At 40.7% G+C, this 27,508-nt stretch overlaps 1 protein-coding gene and 1 long non-coding RNA gene across 3 annotated transcripts; both read right to left on the reverse strand.

Annotated features, from left to right (window-relative positions):
• Positions 1-3,789: 3,789 nt before the first annotated feature.
• Positions 3,790-7,756, reverse strand: LOC125374787. The gene is made up of 3 exons (XR_007218761.1): positions 7,723-7,756; positions 4,152-4,253; positions 3,790-3,846 (listed from the first exon to the last, which is right to left on the reverse strand). It is a non-coding gene; the product is annotated as an uncharacterized LOC125374787 (long non-coding RNA).
• A 619-nt stretch (positions 7,757-8,375) lies between these two features.
• Positions 8,376-27,433, reverse strand: LOC124111438 (nuclear pore glycoprotein p62-like). 2 transcript variants are annotated; one of them, XM_046471143.2, is made up of 11 exons: positions 27,352-27,433; positions 21,893-21,973; positions 20,981-21,574; positions 19,735-20,205; positions 18,752-18,882; positions 17,789-17,934; positions 16,653-16,821; positions 13,735-13,919; positions 11,235-11,346; positions 10,473-10,539; positions 8,376-9,530 (listed from the first exon to the last, which is right to left on the reverse strand). In XM_046471143.2, the coding sequence occupies exons 2-11, from the start codon at positions 21,921-21,923 to the stop codon at positions 9,439-9,441; spliced, it is 1,998 nt and encodes a 665-aa protein (XP_046327099.2). In that variant the 5' UTR covers positions 21,924-21,973; positions 27,352-27,433; the 3' UTR covers positions 8,376-9,438. The 2 variants fall into 2 exon arrangements, with proteins under 2 accessions (XP_046327099.2, XP_046327098.2); XM_046471142.2 differs by having other exon boundaries at positions 27,311-27,395.
• Between the last annotated feature and the right edge of the window lie 75 nt (positions 27,434-27,508).

The raw sequence follows: 27,508 nt of genomic DNA on the forward strand, positions 1-27,508 counted from the left end.
ATATCCAGTTATGTATGACTGTTTAATAATCTCATTCCAACTTTGACTGGAGTAGGTCCAATTGTTTTTCAGATATTGTAGTAAACGTCGGTAGCTGAAATTAACTTCCAGACTATAGGCATGGTTCACCTCATAACTCATAAACGGTTCAACGTTTTCTTTGAGAGGCATTTATAAGTTTGGGTACAAAGTTTGTTTGTTTAACGCCGCATTCAGCTATATTCCAGCTATATGACGGCAGTCTGTAACAATCGAGTCTGAACCAGACAATCAAGTGATTGACACCATGAGCATCGATCCACGCAATTGGGGAGTACAAAGTAAGGACAAGATATAAGGATGAATAGCTTGTTTATTATATTACACTAGGAGCGACGTTTCGGTGTAGGTTCTAACGCCGTTATCAAGCAAGTGTTCATCCATATTTCGTATACTTACTTGGTTCAATATTAAGAAAAACATAACACTTTGTATATACACGTTGAACTGGTTGAACCTTTTAAGATTTTCACAGTTTGGGATTCCCTGGGAGAGTTGCACCTGAAGATAGGATTTGTGTACAGCGCCAAACCTTTCAGCATTTATAAAAAAATATATATACTATCAATTAAGTAAATCTCCGATGCTTGACCAACGGGACAAATATTTGCAGTTTTGAGTGGTGGGCTAGTATTGATTTTATGTCATATTTGATGAGAAATGTAACATCAATTATTTTACACCTTAATAATGTGAGAACTGGGCTTAGTTTAAATGTGAGTAGGTTTTCTTTTAATAATACAGCTCGCTAATCTTACTGGTTTGCTGTAGGTGGTTTTGCACAAATAGCAAACTTTCCTGTCGTTTCTGTAACTGGCAACGTCATTTTTCTTAATCAGTGAGTTTTTTTAATGATTTTAAACTTTGTCGCCAAAATTCTACCCTAGGGCTGGGACGGGTAACTCGGGTACTCGGGTCGGGTAGGTACTGAGTAGGACCCGGGTACCCACAGGACTACCCGGACCTGTGGTTAGTCACGTGATATATTGTTTCATGACAAAATATAAAATCACAATATAACTACATGGTGACACGACAATTTTAAGTCTCTAATATTCGCATTTCTTCATGACTATGAACGCGTTCCTTCTGACTTATATATGTTTGAACAAAGCTGAAACGTCAGTCAACTTCAGTGTATGCATGACCAGATCGTTTTATACGTGTATCTAAATACATTCTGCCAGGGTTACTGTCAAACTATTCCCAATCGGACATTTTGTACATTTTGATGATGGGCTCATAGGATGGACGCCGAATTTGGCGGCCAGCTAGTTCCAAAGATTCAATTTCAGGTTGTTTCAAACGGTCAAGGTTCATTGTAAAACGCTGATAATATTCCCATAGCCATGGGTTTCTTCCAAAACTGCCGGCAGGCTTGTACATGACACTTCCATTTGATTTGGCGTTTCTGGGGGTTCTGCCATCCTTCTACGCTTGATCGCTCCTTCAGCTTTTCCATCTTCTCATCAGGATCTTTGGCTTTGCTCAGACGTTGTAGTGGGCCATACTTCAAGCCAGGTACATGTATGACGCACACTGGCTCTGGATCACTAGGGATACGTTTCCGTTTAGGTTGAGATGTCAAAGCTGTCTTCGAGTTGTTCCCGGTTGTATACGTTGTTGGTCTCAGTCACAACAGTTCAACCTCAAAAGACACATCATCACGGTGATAACATTGTTACAATGAGTGAGTGAGTGAGTGAGTTAAAATTTTAAGTCACATCGGCAATATTTCAGCCATATCGTGACTATCAATACTTAATCATAATACATATATTGAAACTTATGTAAAAACCTGTCAACGAAGGACAGTAAAGTAACTAGATTTGTCACAGAAAAAGATGTAAAACTAGTACGGAATCATAAAAGAGAATAGCACTATACATATCGATACAAGATAAAAACGGGCTAAAGATCGTCATCAACTGAAGGTAGACCACCATACTGGGGACCATGGGGACTTACAGTACCTTTGCTACCTGCATGGACCCCGGCAGGATTTACACCATCCCTTCATCAACTGGCGATTGTATGCAAAGTTAGCCACAAGTAAAAAATACAAATATTCTACGTTTAAAATAGTAGTAGGCAGAAATATTCTTTGAATGACATGGACTTACGATATCCTCTAAGGGACATTGTTACAAGGTGGGGCATTTCCATATATATTAACTTGGGTATTCTGTAAGAGAATCTTAAGTATGTAATTGGAATATAATTTATTTCTGTGAATGCATGGTCCCTGTTCATTTAAAGCCATTCATATAAGATTTGGACGATTCGCATTTGGACATTTTCTGTAAATTGGAAACTTAGGTAGCTAAGTGATGTATGAATTAAATGTTAGTAAGTGAATTCGTCTTTTACCTTCGGTGGTGCCCCCTGCAAATTCACATTAACTAGTAGCTGTACTAAAACATCTGAAACTCAACTTGAAATGGCAAAATTTGTCAAAATATCAAGCCTGCGTCCAAGAAATTGATTTGTATATTTGCTGAAATAAATAACATTTACATTATGATCAGTTTTTTTGCACAGCTTTATGGTTGCCATCTTGAATATGTTACACATAGGTCCATTTCATTCAAAGTTCTGAAATCGACTCGAGCATTATACTGTGAACCTCTTATATGCATACAAAAGTGAGTGATATCAGGGCCTATTACGTCCATATAACGTTATTCTGTGGACTCCCATTTACGTTGTCACAACGTCATGGCCTAACGTTGTGTTACGTCATATTCACGCCGTACCAACGTTGTAATGACGTTGTATTTTACGTTGTGGGAACGTTGTATTTGACGTTATGGTAATGTTGTATTTTACGTTGTGGCAGTGTTATAATAATGCGTCCCTACAACGTTATTCTGTGTACTACCATGGTCGTTGTCACAACGACGTGAAATAACTTTGTGTTACAAGGATGAAATACGTTGTGACCATTCCCCACTAAAATGTTGTAAAAACAACCCAAAAACATGTTCCGGAAATGTTTTAGAATATGGTTTAGTCACGTGAATGTGTATGATTCGAGATACCTTTTACCAATGTTTTAAAACCAGGGCGTCGAATAGCCCGGTTAACAGTGAGTTTTGCAAACAATGTTCAAAATGTAAAAACACCACTGAGCTGTTAACTAGATACATGATTTGACTATAACAAAGTCAGACACCATTACCCTTTAGGCTTGTACTGCAGGAAACAAAATAAGAAAGGCAGACATTGTAAGGGGTTCACAATATGATATTTTCTGGGGAGGGTCGGGTCCTGGAATTTTATCGAAAAAATATAGTCACCGAAAATTCTTGACAAAAATAATTACGGTTCAGACTGGTGAAAAAAATGACATAGATCTAGTTGCAAGGTGCTTATCTTCAGGCTCATGGAGTTAAATAAAATCATATATCTGCTTTTGTAGCTGTGGCCGAAAACATAAATAATCTCCATAGAAAAGTTCCAGGTCCCCACCTCCTTTAATATTAAATGGTCGGTCTCTAATCAAGTCCATATAGTATACTTCAACTTTCAGTCATGCGACGTCACCATTCAACAGGCCAGGCTCGCTGACTTTGTTGATACATGTCATCGATCCCAATTGCTTGGACTCGATTATTTTACAGACCGCCGTCATATAGTTCGAATATTGCGACGTTAAACAACAAACAAACAAAACACCATTCAACAAAGAACTTCAAGACTTATTTGTGTTGACATTTTAATATTTTTAGATAATTAAAAATGTATACACTTTTCGAAATTATTAAACGCCAGAATCTTCTTTCTTTGGTGTTCACTTCCACTTCCCTGAAATACAAACATTTTAATAAATCTCGAGCAGGTATTTGAAAGATACTATATGACGAGAAACATTCATTTGGAGATAAGGCTTTATCAATATTCAAACAATAATGTATAATGCAAGTGTCTGATGGAAACAAATTTTAACATTCATTCAGAGACATCAAGAATCAGGTTGAATGCAAAACGTGGTAGAGCATAGATTTATATAAATAGATCTACATTCTTAGCATTCATTTAAAGCAAAAAAACAACAAACCAATTAACACGGATATAGACAATGGAATGTAACTGTTAACAATTGTACTTACGTTAACATAATTCACAGCTCAGGGTTTATTTGGTGTGTTCCTCAATGATTCAACATTCTTGATTTTATCTCCTGGAATGGTCGTGTAACATTTTCCCCCTTGCTGCAACGAAGCATAAAAGAGAGAGTCAAAACTAGAACTATATTCAATAAGCATATATTCAGATCTATAGTCTATCCAAAAAGATAACATACATTGTTTAATTGCCTAAAATTTAGGAAAAACTGTAAATCTAAAGTCCCCATATATAACGTCCGATCGAAAATATCTCAGGCTACAGATATAGATCTAAGTAACAAAATTATGAGTACCATCATAAAAAAAACACCTGATGAAATTTGGTTTCCATATACACCGGTCTGATAAACCGGTCGGGCAAACCAGTGATTGTTAAAGTGAGCCACGTCTCACAATCTCTGTCAGAGAACAATGAGTCGGAGGAGTCGACACACAATCATGTTAGTACAAACATGGTTTGTTTGGCGACCTTTTCTAAACCGGAATCCAAACGAGAACAGATATATTAGACAGGCATTGTAGTTTATTACGACTCACATCTTCATCGCAGCGCTGTTTATATAGATCTAGCTACAGTACGATTTTGTAGCGGCAGCGGTAGAAACTAAGAGTTTCAGTCCACTAGTCCTTATAATGATAGCATATAGCAAAACCTTTAAAAATGTCAAAATTCTAATAGTCCTTAGGATACCTTTACTACCCGGCAGTTTGGCATGGCCTATAGGACTAGTGCCAATTTCTAACCCTGTTATCGAGCACTGGAACTTACTCGTTCAGTTTTCGATCACCATTTTATGCTCTCTCACTGTAAAAATGTTTCAGAGAACCAAATATCATATGAAATTTGTTTGTTACTACGTTTATTAACATAATACAGTTCAATATCGTTAAATATAATTCTGTAGTATGGTAGCCTACGTAGCAACATGTTGAGATCGAAAACCGAACGCAAATGGTTACTATCACCAGAGACCATATAATATCTATTATATGGTCTCTGCTATCAATTCCATTGTATTTTTTTTCATTGGTGCACATTGGCTACACCTATCTCACCTTAATAATCAACAAACGATGACCAACTCACTGACAATATATGGTGATATTTAACTTTTGACTACCGACTACTCACTAGCTTATCATCACCAGCGAGGACAATACCGCAAACACCCCGTTATAGCGCGCGACGAGAGACTCGTTTTACTTTTGCTTGTTTTCATTAGAAGGGAGTCGGACATAGATCTAGTTATCAGAAAATGATGAATTGATCCTTTTTTTGGAAATATTGACCTTTTTCACACTTCGCCACTTCCGGTTTGAAAGCGAGGCTTGGAGAGCAGAAGGTGAAGGCTGGATAGCACATGAAATACATGGAGATGTCAACAAGGCACGCAATCGGGATAAACTGTGACAATTTAACCATCCCGGCACATTTATCGTAAGTATTGAACATTATTCTTATTGACAAACTATTCTACTGTTATCTGGTCTCCTTACCGATATAAATTTGAGTCTGGCCGTTCTGTTGTGATTTCAATTTAAAATATCCATGACCACCTGGTAACTCCCAGTGCAGTTTATGGTAGCTGAACAGACTTAATACAAATGCTACTGAAATCTTGTAAAGAATAATTCATTGTTAACACACCATTAAGCCAAACTATTTATTGTGAGTTTAAATAATTATATTGTTATGATGTAATATTTTACTATTGTTATCAATCTTTAGAACTTTAGTTTATTTCAATCAAGTCAAGTGGTGTGATCATTTTGATATTTTTTTAATTCAATCAAAACGAGAAAAATAAAAAAATATAAATACATAGAAGAAATTTGTTTTCCTTGTCAAATAACGATGATAGCATGAATTTATCTCATGCTCCTTGTGAAAATTCATTCCCATTCTTCTTCGAATGTACCTTATATGATGATTTTAGGGAGACATTACTGACAGCTATCGATAATCTTGGAGCACAAAAAACTCTACATAGTATTCTTTTTGGTGATCCAAACTTAGATGTTTTACTGAATACAAAAATATTCTTGTCTGTACACAAATTTATAGAAACAACTTACAGATTCAGTAGCTAGCATATTAATTATTGTTTCCAAACTGTTAATCATTAATATTGTTAAATCTATATTCAACACTAAAATGTATAATATTAGGATATGTATGAGATGCACACTGTCTTCACTTTCCAGCACATTGTACATATCCTTCATATGAGCACTGTATATATATTGCGCACTATGTTTCCACAATGTGAAGCTTCAACTGTAAATTGTTCATTTTCATTATGCAATATTATGTATAACTGTATATAGGGAGAAGGCGGTAATAAGTGCTGCCCTTTGTCTTTTTGGACAATAAAATATGTTTAATAATATTTCATCTTGTGATCTGACAAAGTTAATATTTTCAAGTCAAGATATCAACTTTAGTAAACCACATAAGAGATAAACATTGCTTTTGACAAAATTAATTTAAGTCTTATATTTTCTTTGTGATCTTCATGACCTTACTCAGAAAACCATAGTGTCAATGAGGCAGACTGACTGTAGGTGTGACAAAACGTGATATTTCACCTGATTTTAATAAAAATCTTATTTATTTCACTCTAGCGAAAGTATGTTTTCAGCATGGTCAGACTAAATAAAGTATTTCATGATTAAATACATACCGGTAATACAAATATCAAAACGTGTTTCATTAAAACAAGAGTGAATTTCTGTGTGACATTGATATAGAGAGCTGTAGTACACTGTCATTAAATTGATGCATCTGTTGAGTTTACTGTTTACACAGAATATACTGTTTGAGTTTTTGACATATCAGATGAATTGATGCCTTCAAGATTGTTCTAAAGTAGCATGTAATGTTACACACTGTGATTAATTTTCCTTAAACTTCTCTATTTCAGAAGAATGTTGTTTTCTAAATAAGCAATATTTTGAGAGAAGGTGAATATGCATTGTTTATAAAAAATGTTATTGAAGTAGGAATATTATTACAATATTATTGAATTATTCATTTTAGGCCAGCGAGTCAACACAATGAAGTACAAGTATCCGGGTGACGGATGTCTGGAGGAGCTTTCTCCTGACAGTAACACAATGGTTACAATGTGTGTCCTGTCAAAGGACGAGGAAGTGAAAAGCCATATTCATTCAATCGACAAATGTTATTGTACAAAGTTAGGCCTATTTACAGACCTTTTCGCTTATGATCAAAACCCGAACAAATATGACGGCCACAAAACGCCGCCAGACTGAATTCTGGTCAAACATATACTGCTTGACCTTGGTAATTACCCTTGGTATCCATAAAATAATAATATGGAAGAAAGTCTTTGGCCTTCTTCATATCTATATACATGATGTTCTGTGTATCAAATATTAATATCAACACTGACGCTCAGTGAAAGTGACCAGCAAACTGCATTCAAAACCCTGCCACTTCTGAATAATACGACACATTTAAATCATTTGACTATCTGCATGTACAGAAACACATCAACAAGCGGAGACTGCTTTTGAAAAATTAACTTACCTCATCCGAATTCACAGATCATCTGTCCAGTTCCAAATGCTGCACAATCACTTAGTTGTAATATGTCCAGAGTGAACTAAGATGGCTGGTCATTCTGACGTCACTTCACGAGGCAACAGTTTAAACTTTTCAGCAGTCGCTCTCACGTCGCAAAAAATGTGCGCCAATTGTTTTTAACTGTAATATTGCTTGTGACAACATTTAGTAGAGATGGTAGATCTACAAGTGGTTTCCTAAACATCATTTACAAAAAGTGTTGTAATGTCCAAAGCACAACGTTATCACAACTTTAATTTGCAACGTTGTTGTAACGTTGTGGAATAACGTTACAATGTAACGTAATACTAACGTCGTCATAGAGATACGCAATTACGTTCTGGAAATTTTAGTATTAAGAGATGAAAATTCAAATGCCGAATATTCTTGTTCACTGGTTTACAAATTAGATTATTTCAACAGCTGACAATTGAGACTATGGCGTGAAATACACAACGTTCACTTGTCATTCAGTGGTCATTGTGAAAAGCCAATTTCCATTTCAGTGGTCTCTTACAAGCATGGATCACTGGTTTAATGGTGTAGAACGCCAGTGTCTAGGGCTCATGGTGGCTTCATGTGATTCCTGAAACTATTCACAATTCTCAACACAGACAGATACAAAATATAGTTTAATTGTCTCTTGAGAACATGGATATGATCTGGGATGGACAATTTATTGACAACATTTTCCCATCAATTAAAAGGATGATAAGCATTGCTTGATGAGGTTGATAAAAATTCACTGAAATTTTTCCTGATCACACAGCTCGTTCGTCACATCCTTCAGTAGAAACTTGACATGATTTAACAATGGGTGTTTTTGTTCTAGAATTGCTTACCATGTCTGCATTACCTAATTGTTACTTAAGAGTGAGTATGGTTTTATGCTGCTTTTAGCAATATTCCAACAACATCACAGGGACACAAGGAATCGGCTTCACACATTGTACCCATGTGGAGAATCAAACCCAGGTCTTTAGCATGATGAGCCAACATTTAACCACTAGTTTAACCACACTGCTACCCCGTGCCCCTGTAACTTAACAGATGACAATACTATCTGATGTTGGAAACATGAGCTGATGAAATTGCAATATCAGTAACTACATAAATAGAAAACATCAAAGTATTTGACTTGAAAGTCTTTTTTCTTCTATTCCTGAACAGAATGATTCCAAAGAATGAGTCATATCAATGATATATATACATACAAAGGCATTGACAGTGTTGGAATCCAAATTGAATTATTAGTAGACCACTGCAAATGTTTGCAATGAGATTGACAGCAATGAGATTTACAGTGGGTGACACTAGTGGTGAGACAGGATGACAGGAGGACAGTGAAAACTGCTGACATCAGCAAGTGGCATTTACACACAAGGAACGTCTTGTTTCAAGCCATGAAAACTCTTTCACAAAGTATCAGTTTTGATTACAGTTCTTTGGACAATGAAAATGTATGCTCAGGCTCGATAGAAAACATAACAATCAAGTCACAAGTTGGTATGCATCTTGCTCTCCGCCTGGGCAACTACCAATGTCTGTAGATCTATTACTCTCATGATGGAGTGCAGCCTCCCATGTCTCCCATGTGTCATCCATCCTGTATGTCTGACTAGCCTCCCAGCCAGATCAACACCATGACGACACATCCAACACAACACACAGACATCTTTATCAACTGTAGGCCAGGCGGAAGTTCCTCTCCTGCTCCTTTCTTTGTGAATCCATCTGTTTCCCGATGTCTTCCACTCGACGACTCAAAGTCACTGAAAATATACACATCATATTTACATCTGTTGTATCAAAACTAAATGACTTTTATAAACACTTCAACATTATCAATCAACATTGAGTGATTGAGTATGATTTTACCCCGCTTCTAGCAATATTCCAGCACTATCACGGCTGGGGACACCGGAAAATGGGCTTACACATTGTAGTCATATGGGGAATCGAACCTGGGGCTTAGGCGTGATGAAGCAATGCTTTAACCACTAGGCTACCACAACGCCCCCAAAACCATCCCTATATACTTCAAATAAGGGTCAGGTAATAGTATACAATACTGTTAGTTGCTTCATTGTAAACCCGTGGTGTGGTGTGGCGTGGTGTGGTGTGGCGTGGCGCGGCGTGGAGTGTGTGTGTGTGTGTGTTCCGGGTAAGAATATAGGCCCCAGGCAAAACCATGCTTGTCATAGGAGAATACTAATGGATTTGGTTTGGTGGTCAGGTTGATTGATACATATCATATCCCAATTGCACGTATAGATGCTCATGACGTTAATCACTGGCTTGTCTGATCTAGACTTGATTATTCACAGCTCACCTTCATATAGGTGGAATATTGCTGAGTGTGGCGTTCAAGAAACCTTCATTTTAGTAATTTCAAGAAACATTCTTTCATGACTAATCAATGAGATGTCGTTGTCAGCGCAGACACACTCACAATGAACTACTCGGAATAATTAAAAAGAAACTTCTGCGAGAGATTCACTCATGTTCTCACACCCAAGTGAGATTTGAATCAGTAAATATGACAGATTTTTTATCTTCTTTACGTCCCATACATAGGCACACCCAGAGTAGACAATGCCACCCCCTGCCCGATAGAAATTGATACCTTGGACCCCTTCCTTTTAAAAATGCTGGATCGGCCTTGTCATGTGTATTGGTCACGCTGATGACTCCAGGGAGGCGTGTCCACTTACCTGTGTTTCTGTCAATCCACAGCAGGGAGTCCATGTGGGCGTTCAGGATCTTGGTGATCTGTTGGGTCTAAACACACACAAACACCATCAACAAATGTAACACAACACCATTGCAGTCCTTCAGTACATACATAGACGGCAATCCTGCCGACCATCACACCATCAATGTCCAGACTCAGTATATCTTCTGGCCTCACTTTTCATAGTAGGTACAATTAAATAAGCAAACCACAATGCTCTAATAGACATATTAACAAACTTACATCAAGAGCTTGTACCAGGATTTTGAGTGAGTGAGTGAGTGAGTTTGGTTAAACAGCGCAGTGTCCAAAGTAACTGCTTGCCTGCCAGCCTGTGGCTGGTAACTTTTCTGTCAGGCTGCATGAAATTTTGCTCCACCTGCCCGACTGTCTGGCAGATAAGTTTTATAACTCTTCATCGATTCTCAAGTAATTGTTTGCATTAATTCAACTGAATCAAGACGCGATTTTGTCTCTTATTTTACATGATTTTCCAATGTTTACAATTACTGAATGAGGGCAGGTAATATTGGGTCTTGTTGGGTTTTAAAATTGTTTCAAACACTGAAACAGGACATTGATAAGTATCTGCGTTTAATCATGGCATGTCAGCTTGATGTGGAACTCCTGAAATGATGCAGGTCTTTTACAACATTAGAGGCACCTGTATCACAATTATTCTATAAACAAAACACTTTTTGTCTGATGGCTTCCAAGTGAAACATGAGTGTTGTCTCCTCACCGGGTCCTGGGCGTCAGTCTTGGAGTTGGAGGAGTTGAGGCGGTCAATGATCTCGGTCAGGTCCTGCCCCATCCTCTTCAGTTGGGCATCCAGACTCTCTGCCAGCTGGTACCTGCAACACAACTTAAGCATTTGACCATTTCCACCCGACGTAGGCTTACAGTGTTTGAATTAAGCATGAAAATCAATGGGGCATCACCCTTATGTTCAAGTTTAAGAGTTTGGGAGTCAAATACTGAGCGAGTATAGTTCTACTCTGCTTTTAGCAGTATTACAGCAATATCACGACGGGACACTGGAAAATGGGCTTCACACATTGTACTCATGTGGGGAATCGAACCTGGGTGTTCAGCATGACAAGTCAACGCTTTAACCACTAGGCTACCCCACCGCCCCAGGGAGTCAAAGAACTTAGGTAAAGTTAAGGCTTACTCGAGTAGTATATTTGGTTTGGGCTAAACTTGCATACAGTGCTATTTCTTTTCCTGATTCTTTCTGTCCTGCTTGGCCTTGTTTGTTTGTTTATTGTTTAAAGCTGTACTCGGCAATATTCAAACTATATGTCGGTCCATAAATAACAGAGTTATGACCTGACAATTCAGTATTTGATATTGTGAGCAATGATCCAAGATGTTGGGGTATGATGACAAACCATCTACCAAATCACAGAGCCTGAACATTCGATCAATTAAGTCGCCTCTTATGACCTGCATTTGTTGAAGGGGACCAATTCTAACCCAGAAATCCCAAGGGGGCATATCTTTGTAAAGTGAGTGAGTGAGTGAATATGGTTTTACCCCGCTTTAAGCAAAATTCCAGCAATATCACGGCGGGGGACACCAGAAATGGGCTTCACACATTGTACCCATGTCGGGAATCGACCCCGGGTCTTCGGCGTGACGAGCGAACGCTTTAACCACCAGGCTACCCGACCGCCCCCTTTGTAAAGTGAAGTAACTCAGTTGACAATATATCTACTGCTACTTCAAAGTTTTCTAATAAGATATGTCCTTGAGATAAAACACACAAAAAACTACACTGCACTAGAGAGACTGATGCCCAAACTCTGATGAAAGAACTACAGCCTCAAGTTATACGGCCATGCTGCAATAAGGGAGACAACTTCTTCAAGATACTCATTTACCTTCTCCATATATATTACATGTTCTCAAACAAGACACACTATAAGTTGTAGCAGGATCATAACAGGTACATGGGGTTCTATGCGTCCTGCATTAGGAATAAAACCAAACGAGGGACGTATAAAAGCCCATGTATCCCTCATGATCCTGCTACTACATATTTATCTTACTGACATGTTTTAATATGACAATGTAAAATAATTCAAACACATTGATAGAAAACAGCTGTATAAATGAGCTGATGTCACATGACTTCCACTGAAGCTTTGAAGCCGATAGAAGGGATTTATTCTGCCTCTCAGAAATCCACATGCAGCCTGACTTGTTCATGGTGGGGTATAAGGGATTTATTCGCCCGCTGAGAAATTGATTCCCCTCCAATTCTGGATACATAATATTTTATCAAGATCACGTGGACCAAGATTATGTCCTTTAGTAATCTAGTCTAGAATGAATATACCATCTTATAAATATATCTTGGATACCAATCTACAGAAGTGAGAGAAGGATGTTGTGATTCATCATAGTTGTCATAGTTGTCCAGTTGGTCATCTCATCTGAGTATCAAGCTTATGTAAAACATGTCAACTGAGGGAGCAGGGAAGGGGATTTTCTGTCGCAGTCAGCTCAGTTCCTACAAAGCTACAGCGTTTGAAATTAAGCATAAAAATAAAGGTCCATGTCATAACCCTAATTCTAACAAGAAAACTGCATTATCACTATCCCCCACCATAAGGCACATCAGAACTATATTCATAGAGTAGTAAATATAACAAGAAAACTGCGTTATCACTATCCCCCGCCATGGGGCACATTAGAACTTTATTCATAGCGTAGTAAATATAACAAAAAAAACTGTTACCACTATCACCACCACGGGGCACATTAGAACTTTGTTGGTTCATATGGTAATGAATATAAACTATAAAAAGAGTCCAATAAAGCCTTAAGAAGAGATAGGCACTTGGGCCGCTTAATTTCATCTAAAAGGTCCCTTCCCTGGAAAAAATAACTCAGTCTTGGTAAGTATTTCTTAGATAAGCTAACTTCAGTAGTTTCTGAGAAAATGTGTCCCCATTGCACAAACTATGCACCAAGTAAAATAACACGGATAAAGGTTGTATGCCATCAATTTTTTAACTCAGTCTTGACAAGTATGTCTTAGATAAGCATGCAAACTTTCATTCAAGTAACTTCTGTAGTTTCTGAGAAAACTTGTCCCCATTTCACACAGAAAGTTGTGGTAGCAAGCAGGAAGGGCTTACAACAATACTCAGTATAATTTGACCAACACAACCTGATCCTGTGTTCTGGCCCATGCTAAGCATGGCCCCATGCTGCCAGACTGGCTGACTCACGTGTGTTCCCGCTCCAGGTCCGCGTGCTGCTGGTAGCTGATGGGTGGCAGGAGGTCCAGGGTCTTCTCCAGGGGGTCCAGCAGCTCCTCCAGCTCCCGCTGCTGGGAGTGGATGAAGTCCAGCTCATGGTCCAGCTTCTGCTGGTCAGTCTTCACTCTCTCCACCTCCTTGTTCAGAGACACAATCTGCAGAGACAGCAAAAACAGCTGACAAACACGTCTCTCCAATACAGCCTTGGTAGCACATGCATGAGCAGACATCTACGCAACTGGGAAGACGACATGCATCAACCAAATGTCTGACCACCCAAACTGGCTCCCCGTTCTCCATCATGCCCAGTGAATCCTGCTCCCACCTTCTCCCCGTTCTCCATCATGCCCAGTGAATCTGCACCCACCTTCTCCCCGTTCTCACATGCCCAGTGAATCCTGCACCCACCTTCTCCCCGTTCTCCATGCCCAGTGAATCCTGCACCCAACTTCTCCCCGTTCTCACATGCCCAGTGAATCTGCACCCACCTTCTCCCCGTTCTCAGATGCCCAGTGAATCTGCACCCACCTTCTCCCCGTTCTCAGATGCCCAGTGAATCTGCACCCACCTTCTCCCCGTTCTCAGATGCCCAGTGAATCTGCACCCACCTTCTCCCCGTTCTCCATCATGCCCAGTGAATCTGCACCCACCTTCTCCCTGTTCTCCATCATGCCCGGTGAATCTGCACCCACCTTCTCCCTGTTCTCCATCATGCCAAGTGAATCTGCACCCACCTTCTCCCTGTCTTCCATCATGCCCAGTGAATCTGCACCCACCTTCTCCCTGTTCTCCATTATGCCCAGTGAATCTGCACCCACCTTCTCCCCATTCTCCATCATGCCCAGTGAATCTGCAACCACCTTCTCCCCGTTCTCCATCATGCCCAGTGAATCTGCACCCACCTTTTCCCCATTCTCCATCATGCCCAGTGAATCTGCACCCACCTTCTCCCCGTTCTCACATGCCCAGTGAATCTGCACCCACCTTCTCCCTGTTTTCCATCATGCCCAGTGAAATCTGCAACCACCTTCTCCCCGTTCTCACATGCCCAGTGAATCTGCAACCACCTTTTCCCCATTCTCCATCATGCCCAGTGAATCTGCACCCACCTTCTCCCCGTTCTCACATGCCCAGTGAATCTGCACCCACCTTCTCCCCGTTCTCACATGCCCAGTGAATCTGCACCCACCTTCTCCCTGTTTTCCATCATGCCCAGTGAAATCTGCAACCACCTTCTCCCCGTTCTCACATGCCCAGTGAATCTGCACCCATCTTCTCCCCGTTCTCACATGCCCAGTGAATCTGCACCCACCTTCTCCCCGTTCTCACATGCCCAGTGAACCTGCACCAATCTTCTGCCTGTTTTCCATCATGCCCAAGGAATCCTGCACCCACCTTCATCCCTGTTCTCACATGCCCAGTGAATCTGCACCCACCTTCTCCCCGTTCTCAGATGCCCAGTGAATCTGCACCCACCTTCTCCCCGTTCTCACATGCCCAGTGAATCTGCACCCACCTTCTCCCCTTTCTAACATGCCCAGTGAATCTGCACCCACCTTCTCCCCGTTCTCCATGCCCAGTGAATCTGCACCCACCTTCTCCCCGTTCTCCATGCCCAGTGAATCTGCACCCACCTTCTCCCCTTTCTAACATGCCCAGTGAATCTGCATCCACCTTCTCCCCGTTCTAACATGCCCAGTGAATCTGCACCCACCTTCTCCCCTTTCTAACATGCCCAGTGAATCTGCATCCACCTTTTCCCCATTCTCCATCATGCCCAGTGAATCTGCACCCACCTTCTCCCCGTTCTCACATGCCCAGTGAATCTGCATCCACCTTTTCCCCATTCTCCATCATGCCCAGTGAATCTGCACCCACCTTCTCCCCGTTCTACATGCCCAGTGAATCTGCACCCACCTTCTCCCTGTTCTCACATGCCCAGTGAATCTGCACCCACCTTCTCCCTGTTCTCACATGCCCAGTGAATCTGCACCCACCTTTTCCCTGTTCTCCATCATGCCCAGTGAATCCTGCACCCACCTTCTCCCCGTTCTCACATGCCCAGTGAATCTGCACCCACCTTCTCCCTGTTTTCTATCATGCCCAGTGAAATCTGCAATCACCTTCTCCCTGTTCTCACATGCCCAGTGAATCTGCACCCACCTTCTCCCCGTTCTCACATGCCCAGTGAATCTGCACCAACTTCTCCCTATTTTCACATGCCCAGTGAATCTGCACCCACCTTCTCCCCGTTCTCACATGCCCAGTGAATCTGCACCCACCTTCTACCCGTTCTCACATGCCCAGTGAATCTGCACCAACCTTCTCCCCGTTCTCACATGCCCAGTGAATCCTGCACCAACCTTCTCCCCGTTCTCACTTGCCCAGTGAATCTGCACCCACCTTCTCCCCGTTCTCACTTGCCCAGTGAATCTGCACCCACCTTCTCCCCGTTCTCACATGCCCAGTGAATCTGCACCCACCTTCTACCCGTTCTCACTTGCCCAGTGAATCTGCACCCACCTTCTCCCTGTTCTCACATGCCCAGTGAATCCTGCACCCACCTTCTCCCTGTTCTCACATGCCCAGTGAATCTGCACCCACCTTCTCCCCGTTCTCACTTGCCCAGTGAATCTGCACCAACTTCTCCCTATTTTCACATGCCCAGTGAGCCCTACACCCACCTTCTCTCTGTTCTAACATGCCCAGTGAAAGCTACACACACCTTCTCCCTGTTCTAACATGCCCAGTGAATCTGCACCCACCTTTTCTCTGTTTTCCATCATGTCCAGTGAATCTGCACCCACCTTCTCCCCGTTCTAACATGCCCAGTGAATCCTGCACCCACCTTCTCCGTTTTCCATCATGCCCAGTGAATCTGCACCCACCTTCTCCCCGTTCTCCATGACGAGTCGGTCCCAGGCGTTGACCTGTGTGGCTTGTTGAAGGAAGATCTTCTCCTGGTCCTCCAGTTCCCCTGTCCACTTGTTGATATTGTCCTCCAACTGCCGGTACGTCATCTGCTTCCCCGCGCTCACCGCCGTCGTTGTAATGGTGCTGCAACAGATACAACAACTTCATGGAACAGGATTACTCCTTGCCATGGATACCATCTAAGGAGATGCTATCACCAAGTGCATAGTATCCAAGTTGTCTTTTGAAACTTTAGACATTAACTGTTCAATATTAAATTGAGATAGCCATCAAAATTAGGGGTATATAGTGCTGTGGTTTTTCAGTGCAGTCAATAAGCACAGGCCGATGCTGACAAACCAAAGTAAAGGAATGTCAACAACACTGTTTGGGTCAGTACATAATCATATGAATGTCAATATTTCATTTTCCTGTTCTCACTCAGGACATCGAAACAAATTGAATTGTTTTGTTTTAAGGCAATTATAGTGAAGAGTCTGCTTTATAGAATATTAGCACAAGGGCAAACTCTTCAAATGTATTTATAGGTTATATTGCAGGATTACATTTCTGAAGAATGTTTGTTTGTTGTTTAACTCCGCACTCAGCAATATTCCAGCTATATGACGGCGGTCTGTAAATAATCCAGTCTGGACCAGACAATCAAGTGATTGAGATCATGAACATCGATCCACACAATAGGGATTGATGACATGCATCAACCAAGTCAGCGAGTCTGAGCATCCGATCCCGTAAGTCGCCTCTTACGACAAGCAACATTTCATGAGTGGGTGAGTTGGGTTTAACACTGCCTTGACCAGTATTCCAATTATAATATAGAGCGTCAGCTTACAGTGGGATGAAAGCCCTAATTGATGCAGGTTTCTGGCATTTACCACTTTGGTGAAAACCCTCAAGCACAGGTATGGCGCTGACAAACCTGTAACAGTCGGGGCGGATCGTGATTCAAATGCACAATCATAGGTTTCTTGTGTGCCCAAGGGAGACAACTCTGCACAGAAAATTGCAGTGTCTTCGAGTTAGACTGGGCCACCAGTGACCCCTTAAATTTCATGAGGAAGTTACAATATGGCAGTAACAAGAGACCTACCTTGCAGCTGCTCCAATAGTGGTTGCTGCCGTGGATGGTGTGCCGAATGAACCAAGGCCAAAGCCTGTTGCTGCCGTTGTTGCTGCAGTAGATGTCCCCAGCTTCTGACCCAAATTTAAACCTGTGCTGGCTGTAGTAGAAGTTGCCTGGGGGACAAAATGTGAAGTAGCAATTGTTAGACCACCGGCAGTCAGCTAGCTTAGTACCTCTGCCACAGGCCAGCGCCATGTGACGATTCATCACATCTTTCACAGTCCATTCAAGATATTGCATATGCTTTTCATCCGTTTCATGTTTGACAAGTCTACACATTTTCATAAACAAATGTCAAAGAATGGTTAACTTTCATTGAGAAAGTATGCAAATACGTAAAAATCTACTTGTTTTTGCGTAGTTATCCTATGTTTACATTGGTTGTACGGCTCCACGTGCTGTCATCGAGGCCCAATGGAGTGCTAGCGACACGGTCACTTTGATGCATAAATATATATTGTCATGCAACTCACTGTTGCAGTTGTAGTAGCATATCTATATAGTTATGCAAAACAATATGTAAAGCGCCCCCAAATACTTGCATTAGTCTGTTCTATACTGATTTCTGAAAAAGCGCGTTTGTTTACAAACAAGAGAAAAGTCCGGTCACGTGATATGCAAATTAGCCTGTGGCAGTGGTGTTATGCTGAGTCACCACTGCGACGGAGTGTGTTGTTAGACCTGTTTAACAGTATTCCAGTCACATCACGCCATGCCAGCCTAATGTGGGAGGAAAGCCTGATGTGATGAAGGTCTCAGATATTAACCATCTTAGATGTGTATGGTGTTGACAAACAAACAACATTATCAGTGTGAATTTGGGGTTTGAACCCTTGAAGATTTTCTGGCAAGCCTGTACAGTAAATTGTAGCACCTTAGAAATCTGGACATATTAACTAGACCATGCATGTAATGTTTCCTGCTTGTTACCTGTATTCCAGTTGTGAGTCCAGTGGTTGTCCCTGTTGCAGGTGTTGTCAAGCCAAAGCCAGTTGGAGCGGCTGTTGCTGCTGCTGCTGTTCCCAGCTTAAGTCCGGGTCCGAGATTGAAACCACCTGTGGCTACAAATACAACACTTTGTGATTACATAAAGTAGGCATGTTAACATCATTTTCAATGTCTTATTTATTCCTCATTTTACTTGTAAACAAAGCCAATCACTGGTGACAGAAACACTTCTCGCTGATGTGCTGTTTGACAAGCTCCCCAAGTGTTTGATTAACTATCTTCCCAGGAAACACTTAACAGTTAAACATAAAAGTGGAAGCAAAACTCCTTTGCTCACAAATATTTGGAAGCTAAGCACTATCATTGTATCAAACAAACAGATCACATTTTACAGAACTATTGTAAAGTCGATGCCACGTATACCCCAAGAGTGAGTGAGTGAGTGAGTTGGGTTTAACGCTGCTTTTAACAGTATTCCAGTTATATAGCGGCGTTTCAGCTTAATGTGGGAGCAAATCCCGGAGTGATGCAGGTCTCAGACGTTTACCGCTTTGGTGAAACCCACGAGCACGGGTATGGTGCTGACAAACCTAGAAACATAATCGGGGCGAACCGGTATTCGAACCCATAATCATAGGTTTCTGGCGTGCCCAAGGGACGCAACTCTGCACAGCGAATTGTGGCACCTTAGACGACTGGGCCACCCATGCCCCCGTATACCCCAACAACACATCCTACATTGAGGCAAGACTCAGTTCAACTGGTTTATGGATTCCCCAGACCCTAACATGCTGAAGAAATGAAGAATTAATTTTATAACAAAAAATCTGAAAAGCACTCCTTTTTTTAATTCTGTATGCACTCAATACATTAAACTGCAAGACCATCAACACAAGCTTAACTACCACTGCTTCTTGATTTTTCACAAAAATATCAAAAACATACTACAAGTGATTGTCACAAACCTGTAGTAGCAGTAGTTGGAGGTTTAGCTGCTGCAGTTGTTGCTGTTGCTCCTGAAAGGCTGAATCCTCCACTAAGTCCCCCACCTAGAGCACTGGCCCCACCCAGACCACCTGCTCCCCCACCCAGAGCACCTGCTCCCCCACCCAGAGCACCTGCACCTAGAGCACCTGCTCCCCCACCCAGAGCACCTGCTCCCCCACCCAGAGCACCTGCACCTAGAGCACCTGCTCCCCCACCCAGAGCACCTGTTCCCCCACCCAGAGCACCTGCTCCCCCACCCAGAACACCAGTTCCCATCCCCCCTACAACAGCAGTAGGTTTGGATGCCGGGGCTGTCGTTACAGCTGTTGAAGGACCTGTTGAACCGAATGTGAATCCGCCAGTTCCAAGACCGAACCCTGATGCAGCTGCTGTAGTTGCAGCGTTGGTTGCTGCAGGTGCTGTCCCTGCTGCTGGCATGCCAACTGCAGCTGGAAGAAACACAAATATTGTATCCTCTGCTAGATATCGAGACATAATTCAGGGATGGAAATTAACCCAAAACACTGTTAACAGTGATAACATGTAGCAATCCCCCTTCCCCAAAGACGTTTGAAAATCTACTAGCCTAAGATACATAATTAACAAAACCGGGCTCATACTAATTTCCATCCCTGACATCATTTCACAAGTGTGGCATTGAAACATTCCTTGGAGAAGAGGTCCCCAGTACCGCATACATATAGTGAGGGCTGATCCAAAGATCGGGAGCTTACTCTGTGTGATCCTCATTAGTCGTCTCTTATGATTGTTTGTTTGTTGTTTAACGCCGCACTCAGCAATACTCCAACTAAATGACAGCGGTCTGTAAATAATCGAGTCTGCACCAGACAATCCAGTGATTGACATCATGAGCATCGATCCACGCCATTGGGATACGTCAACATGCATCAACCAAGTCAGCAAGCCTGACCACCCGATCCCGTTAGTTCCCTCTTACAAGCATATTCGCCTTTTACGGCAAGCATGGGTTGCTGAAGATCTTTTCTAACCCGGATCTTCACGGGTCCGTCTCTTGTGACAAGCACAGGGTATTTGGGGCATATTTTGCCCTGAAATACCAACAGGGACATGGTTAAACAAGGCATGAGACAGTAGAGCCAAAACATACAGGCAGAAAACACAGACTCTAACTGCTGTAAGGATACAAACTGTCATTACATTAACTCATCTAGAAAACGATTGTTGTCATCAGAGTAAACCAACCTGCTGTGGGTTTCCCAAAGCCGAAGCCTGTTGTTGCTGTTGTAGCTGTTTGTCCCAAACCAAATCCCCCAGCAGTAGGTGCTGTTGCTGCACCTGGTGTTGAAGTTGCACCCCCAAAACTAAAACCCCCAGGAGTACTAGCAGCTTGTGTGGTTCCCGCCGGTGTTCCTAAACCGAAACCCCCAGTTTGTGGGGCAACTGTTGCAGTCTGTGCTGTTGGTGCTGTTGGTCCAAAGTTGAACCCTCCAGTAGGAGCTGCAGCTGTTGTTCCTGCTGCTGTAGTCTGAGCTCCCCCAAAAGAGAAGCCTCCTGCTGGAGCAGCCGCTGATGTTGTCTGTCCACCAGCGCCACCAAAAGCAAATCCACCAGCAGGATTTGTAGTAGCAGGTGCTTGCGTTGGTGTTCCACCAAATGCAAATCCTCCCCCTGTTGCAGCAGATGTTGTGGGTGTTCCAAACAGCCCCCCTGCAGCTGGAGTGCCTGTTGGGGCACCAAAGCTGAAACCCCCTGCTGGGGTTGCCGAGGCTGTTGTTGTCGGGGTACCAAAGGCAAAACCACCAGCCGTCCCTCCTCCTGTAGCACCAAAGCTGAACCCTACAAGGACTTTGAATTAGTTTTCCTTCAACTTGGATTACAAGAGAAAACGTGCCCCTAACATGACTAAAGGACATTGACATATGTGCTTCATATTATTTTATTAATGTAACAAATAATAATACCAAAACAGCATGTGATCACAACCGGTCACTGAAATGTGGTTTGGGCATATGTAGGAATATATGCTATGTTTCAGATTCATGGTCCATTTTTTTATGGAGGTGCTGTGAGCAACATGAGCAACAAACCAATGATGAACATGATCATGATTTACTACTTTTTGCCTGAAACAATAATTTAAGTAAGTTTTCTTACCACCTGCTTTATTCTGATTCCCACCGAACATTTTGTGTCGTGTGATCAAGATTTTAGGTGTACCCGTTCAGATATCACAACCTGAAAACAAGGAAAACAAACAGTATTAATAAGCAGTTTATTGGAACTAAAGGTTAAGTGATGGTGAAATAGATAATCAAGTAACTAGTATATTTGTTCAGGAGACATGGTTCTGTGCTAGATAATCTAGATTTCTAGCCTGCTGCAAACATGGGGAATTTAACTTAAATGACTAGTTGACAATATTAGATAATGAACCAATTGTCAGGTCAATCTTTGAGTTGAAAGTAGCACCACAAGGGCCCATACAATATATTAAACAAAAGATATATTGAATGCAACTTTCATCCCAAATACTACCAATAATATTTTCAGTGGGTCATATTTCATTTAACATATACATGTAATTATCAGTCAGTAGCTAACTTAAAGGGGCACTGATCTAACGGACTGGTTGTTGCCTTTGTTATTGTTTTCCCCCCGTGAGTACCCGGATGATACGCAACGCAACTGAGCGTGACCAGAGACTGGGGTACCGTCTGCAAGGACAGCTAAATAAACTTGGAGGCTGGAGGCAATATTTGTTTTACGCATTTTTGAACACTGATTGGTTAACTGTGATCTATAAAGATTTCGACAAAGGGCGCATGTTAATTCATTTCTTCAGCCTAAACAAACAGACAAAAAGAACAAGGGAGCTCATCGGATGTCGTCATTTGGAAATACCCCAGATGGTTATAGTTTAATACTAAAAAAAATATCCATGCAGTGAAAGCATTTTCGGATTTCGGCTTGCGTCGATAATACGATTACTTCTCCCTTGTTGTCATCCACGTTTTCTCGTATAACCCTACACTTGTGTATTTGTTGTCATTCACTTGATGCTCAGTTAATGAATTTATTACAGGTACAGTTAGTGGTAGCACCACTTATATTACCTGACAAAGGTTCCCATTTGGCATTTATTGTGTCTGGGGTAATTATTCAATCTAAATCCAGGTTTGAAGTGAGGTGAAATGTGTGTTATGTAATATGCACGTGGCAGCCCAGCAAGAGATGAATGATCAGTTGATTTACTTTTTTTTGTAAATCAACGGATCGTTCCTAGTCATCAAAGGATTAACAGAAAATACGTTGATTGATTAATCACTGTTATCTTGCACAGTGGATATGTCAAGAGTGAGTGTTTACATGTCTAGGTTTACTAAAACAAAGGGAATACACTCATACCATGGCGCGAAGTGCCGATGTAAAAACAACATACTTTGTTCAAAGGGTTAACTGATAATACGTTGATTGATTGATCATTGTTATCTATCACTCAATGGAATTTTTAGGAACCGTGGACGCTATGAAAACAGTTGTCACGTGGGCTTTCTCAGCCGACCATTGAGACTTGACACCTATGTAAAACACCTGAAACAATCCAAGCGATCAGTTGAGAAACGAACACGGGTTATAATATCCCGAAACGATATATATCTTTTAAAATATTTGATTGTTACTGAGACACGTGACATCGAATAAGTTTCTTTGTACAGCTGCAGACGAGTGGGATATTGTTCCTTTGTGTGGATATTCACGGATACATTCCTCGAACAAGGAAGCTGCCTAAAACTTATACACATAAATTTGGTAGGTTGTAATTATGATATCTGCATTTTGTTTTCCTTCAGGGAAATTCTTCAATGCGCGATAGACGTTGTTGTCACAGGTCTTTTCCTTTGTAAGCGTGTATATATTACCGTCAATTTGTAAAATGTGATTCTCTCAGGCAATTTATAAAATGTGTAAATATTTCAGTCATTTTGACTAATAAATCTGTCCAGATTGATCAAGACGATCAAAAGGGCCTACAAACATCACGACAGATTATTATGTAGGATTAAAAGCCAAACAACTTAGAAATGTACTTTTCAACGTTACATTTTCAGTCTCTTGGTGATGACATTAAACATCAAAATGTTTGGAATTTGTTGTCATAATAATACAGATGGAAATGTCTTTCCGTCACTTTGTAAAATAACTGAATATTTAGACGTTTGACAGTAAAAAAATATACACACTATAAAAAAGCATATGCTCAGGTGAAATGTTTACTTTGTGTTGCAAGTCAAAATAGTGTAAACGAAAATCGCAAAATTACCAAGCAAGTGACTTATCAAAACTTCGTCACCATTACCGATGATACTCACAAAGATACCTACATTTCCTTATTATCTCGAAAACTGTATTTCATTTTGTTGATCAATGTGACCATACGCCCTTATTACTACCCATAAAGTGACTAATGCGCTTACGAATGGCGCAGCAGAGGTCGCGAACTAGTCTAGATTTCTGCTATACATCCGGGTATTCACTGGGAAAAAACAATAACAAAGGCAACAACCAGTCCCGGGGAATTGCGTTAGATCAGTGCCCCTTTAAGCAAGTGTTTGGGGTATGAAATTTTACATGCATATAAAACACCACTTGTGGCAGCTTGTTTACATACTGAATATAGGACCAGTGTGCTCACTGAGTGCAGATGAGCATATCAACATACCACAAGGGGAATTAACATGGCCTTGGTAAGCCACTTGCATAAAAAGTATGATCATTGACTTTTCATCATCCCACTTCAAAACATCTTTCAGATCACTGCTACATAAACTCTAATTACAGCAGTAGAGCACTTTACACACTTTAAGTTAATCTAATTAGTAGGGCTGTGTATTGCCCCAAATTTCGTATTGCGATATATTGCGATACATTCCTCTGTATTGCAATACGTACTGCAATATATTGTGGAAGAAAACTTATTGAGTTCTGTCCACTGTTTAAGATTCTTTTACCTCCACATTGAATCACAGTACAATCATACAAAGTTTAGCTTTATTCAAAGTAAAAAAAAGGGAAAAACCAGAACCATCAGACAAAACAGACATTGTATATTGTGTCTGACTGGCTGTGCTATTTGACTCAAGAATAGCTGTTTAAGGCACCATAATGGTAAAGTCCAACATGCAGTAAATATTAGTGGTATCAATTCTCCAGACATCATGGGTGCGTTTAGCTCATAGGTTCAGGAAGAAATGTTAGAGGTATTTATGTATAATATGGGTCCAGTGTTTGTGGTAACGTAAGTTTGTAATTGTTTATCAAAGAGCTGTTCGTGCAGTTTCATCACAATGACATCGCAGGTAAAAAGATGGACAATATTAGTTGTTTTAACTCTTTCAACACCAGTCAACCAGAAGCGTTTACTGCTGTGACACCCAGTAACCAGAGATTCCTGTGTGATAGATGAAACCAACATTTATCAAAGAAAATATCTGCTTGTAAAACATCTTTGCAACTCTATATTATACACCATTTGAAAGGTCTGATCCTATTGTTTATAAATATGAAAGTATTGTTTATCACATTATTTAAATAATGCATTTACAACTTAATTATGTTCAGTCACAACGTCCAGATTAAGGACCAAGGAAGCGAAAATTTGACGATTTTCGGCAAATATACGATTTCATAAAATGCACTTACCTATTTCCTTTTTATTTTTATTGTTTACGTTATTGAAAAAGCTTTTAAAAAAGAATTATCAACAGTATCTGTCATCACCCATTTCCCGATAACAGCGCCTGTCCGCTCAGTAACATGAAGAAATACCACTGTTTTCGAGGCTTCGTATGAATAACACGTTTGTCGAAGACTGGCATATGACACATCGCTAGAAAGCTTATTCTTTCATCTTCACGCTCGTAACATCGCCTGGAGTTTTTCGTAGTTATAACAATCGATTTTATTGGATAAAAATTGGTTTCTAATGACGCTTTCGCGCCAAAATCTGCTACAAGGTTTGTGATTGGTCAAATTTGAGCACGTGATCTAAGGCAGTCAATCAAATTACAGTTGTGTTATGAATTTTAGATTTTGACGAAATCTTTTTGTTTATCCTGCCATTCTGAACATCTTAAGCAGGAAATCGCGATTTATATTAAAAATATGGTGCTTTGTTGATGTATCATGCTAGGTTACGAGCTGTGACAAAGTTTTTTCATGCATAATTTTGGCATTAAACATCGTGTCCGAGCCGAGAATTTAGGCGACGAAAGCCGATGTCATTTGATTTACATTACAAGCGATCGCACGAAAAGATGGAAATAATAACTTGGCAGTAAGTTTGACAACTTTTAGATATATTTTTGTTGATTGTATCTATAACTTTGTATACTATATTCAAAGCTTTGCTTGAAACATCTTTATTTTGCTCTTTGACATGTTCGATGTGGACCCGTTTTCGAAGTGCGTGTCTGAGATTTTTATTTTAAATAACATTACGGGAAATAGTGAATAATTTCTTAATCTATTGATAAAAAATGATCAATTGAAATTGAATACGTATTTCAGACATTGTGAAATGTGATAGATTTAGTAAATGAAAGATATGACTGGTAGGTTTAAAAAATTATATACTATTTTGACGTGACTACGGCTTGGCCGGTAGGGCCTATACCGGCCTACGGTGTCTGGGAATGCTTCTTGGCCGGTATTACGGGCCTACGGTGTTGAAAGAGTAATAATAATTAATCATAAGCAAGTTCAATTTGAAAACACAAAATCATTGTCAATATACCGGTACATCACAAACGTATAGCGATACGTAATTGTTTCATTTTCATATTGCGGTATACCGGTATACCGGTAATACCGTGCAGCCCTACTAATTAGCCAACACTTTATCACATGACCAATGGATAATTAGTGCTTGTTTACCAAGTGATCAGCAATTGATTGTTTATCTTTACATGCATGCACAGTAGCCATTTCCTCTGTGCAACTAGAATCTTGATAAATATTGTACATATTTTCCTCAAATTACATTGAAATTATTCGTTAAAATACGTATAGCTAGCCCAGACCATACTCACTAAACTAAGGTTTGTAAAGGTGTGCCTAACTCTAAGGATTGTAAAGTGCTGTTTGATTGGCAAGGGATGCCCAACCCTAAGGATAGTGAAGGTGTTTGATCGGAAAGGGGATCCACGGGCTAAGGAGAGAGTTGCACAACAAACCCAAACGACCGAAGTCACGTGAGATCTTTGAATCGCGAGCCACAGCCGGCAGACTGAGCCACCTAGTTATATAAGCTGCGCCCGGTAAAGAGCGTTGTTGCTCTTATAATATTTAAAATGTCAGCTACAACACTGTAGAACGATGAAAATAGGGACAGAATGGCTGTTTTGTACCTAAGTTATAACTCGTCTAAACCAGTAAACGCCAGACAAACACAGCACAACGAACATGTCCAACTAATGGCGAGAATACGTGATCTTGCTTATTCTGTGTCTCAATTTTCATTCATAATTAATCTGTCAATATTCATGATTAACAACATTCAAAAATGATAATTACGTCTAAAGTTATGCCTCGTTGTGACTACAAATACATGGTACCGTTGATAAACTTCATGTGTTCACTTTCGATTCGCGCACAGGAAATGACTCTTAGACGGCAAGTTGCGATGTAAGCGCAAACAGTTAAATCTATTTTATGTGAATGAACATTTTCTAGGCCATATCAGTCTATTTGCGCAAGTCGCAATAATCACCA

Source organism: Haliotis rufescens, unplaced genomic scaffold (assembly GCF_023055435.1).
Source record: "Haliotis rufescens isolate VD_foot unplaced genomic scaffold, xgHalRufe1.0.p SCAF_6, whole genome shotgun sequence".
Lineage (NCBI taxonomy): Eukaryota > Metazoa > Mollusca > Gastropoda > Lepetellida > Haliotidae > Haliotis > Haliotis rufescens.

Bases quoted from the DNA above. Each gene is read 5' to 3' on its own strand.
- LOC124111438 (XM_046471143.2), bottom strand. From the start codon at position 21,923: ATGTTCGGTGGGAATCAGAATAAAGCAGGTG. The intron at 20,206-20,980 runs GTTGGTTTACTC...TGTTTCTTCCAG, and splicing joins CTTTGGGAAACCCACAGCAG to CTGCAGTTGGCATGCCAGCA. The intron at 10,540-11,234 runs GTGAGGAGACAA...GTGTGTGTTTAG, and splicing joins AGACTGACGCCCAGGACCCG to ACCCAACAGATCACCAAGAT.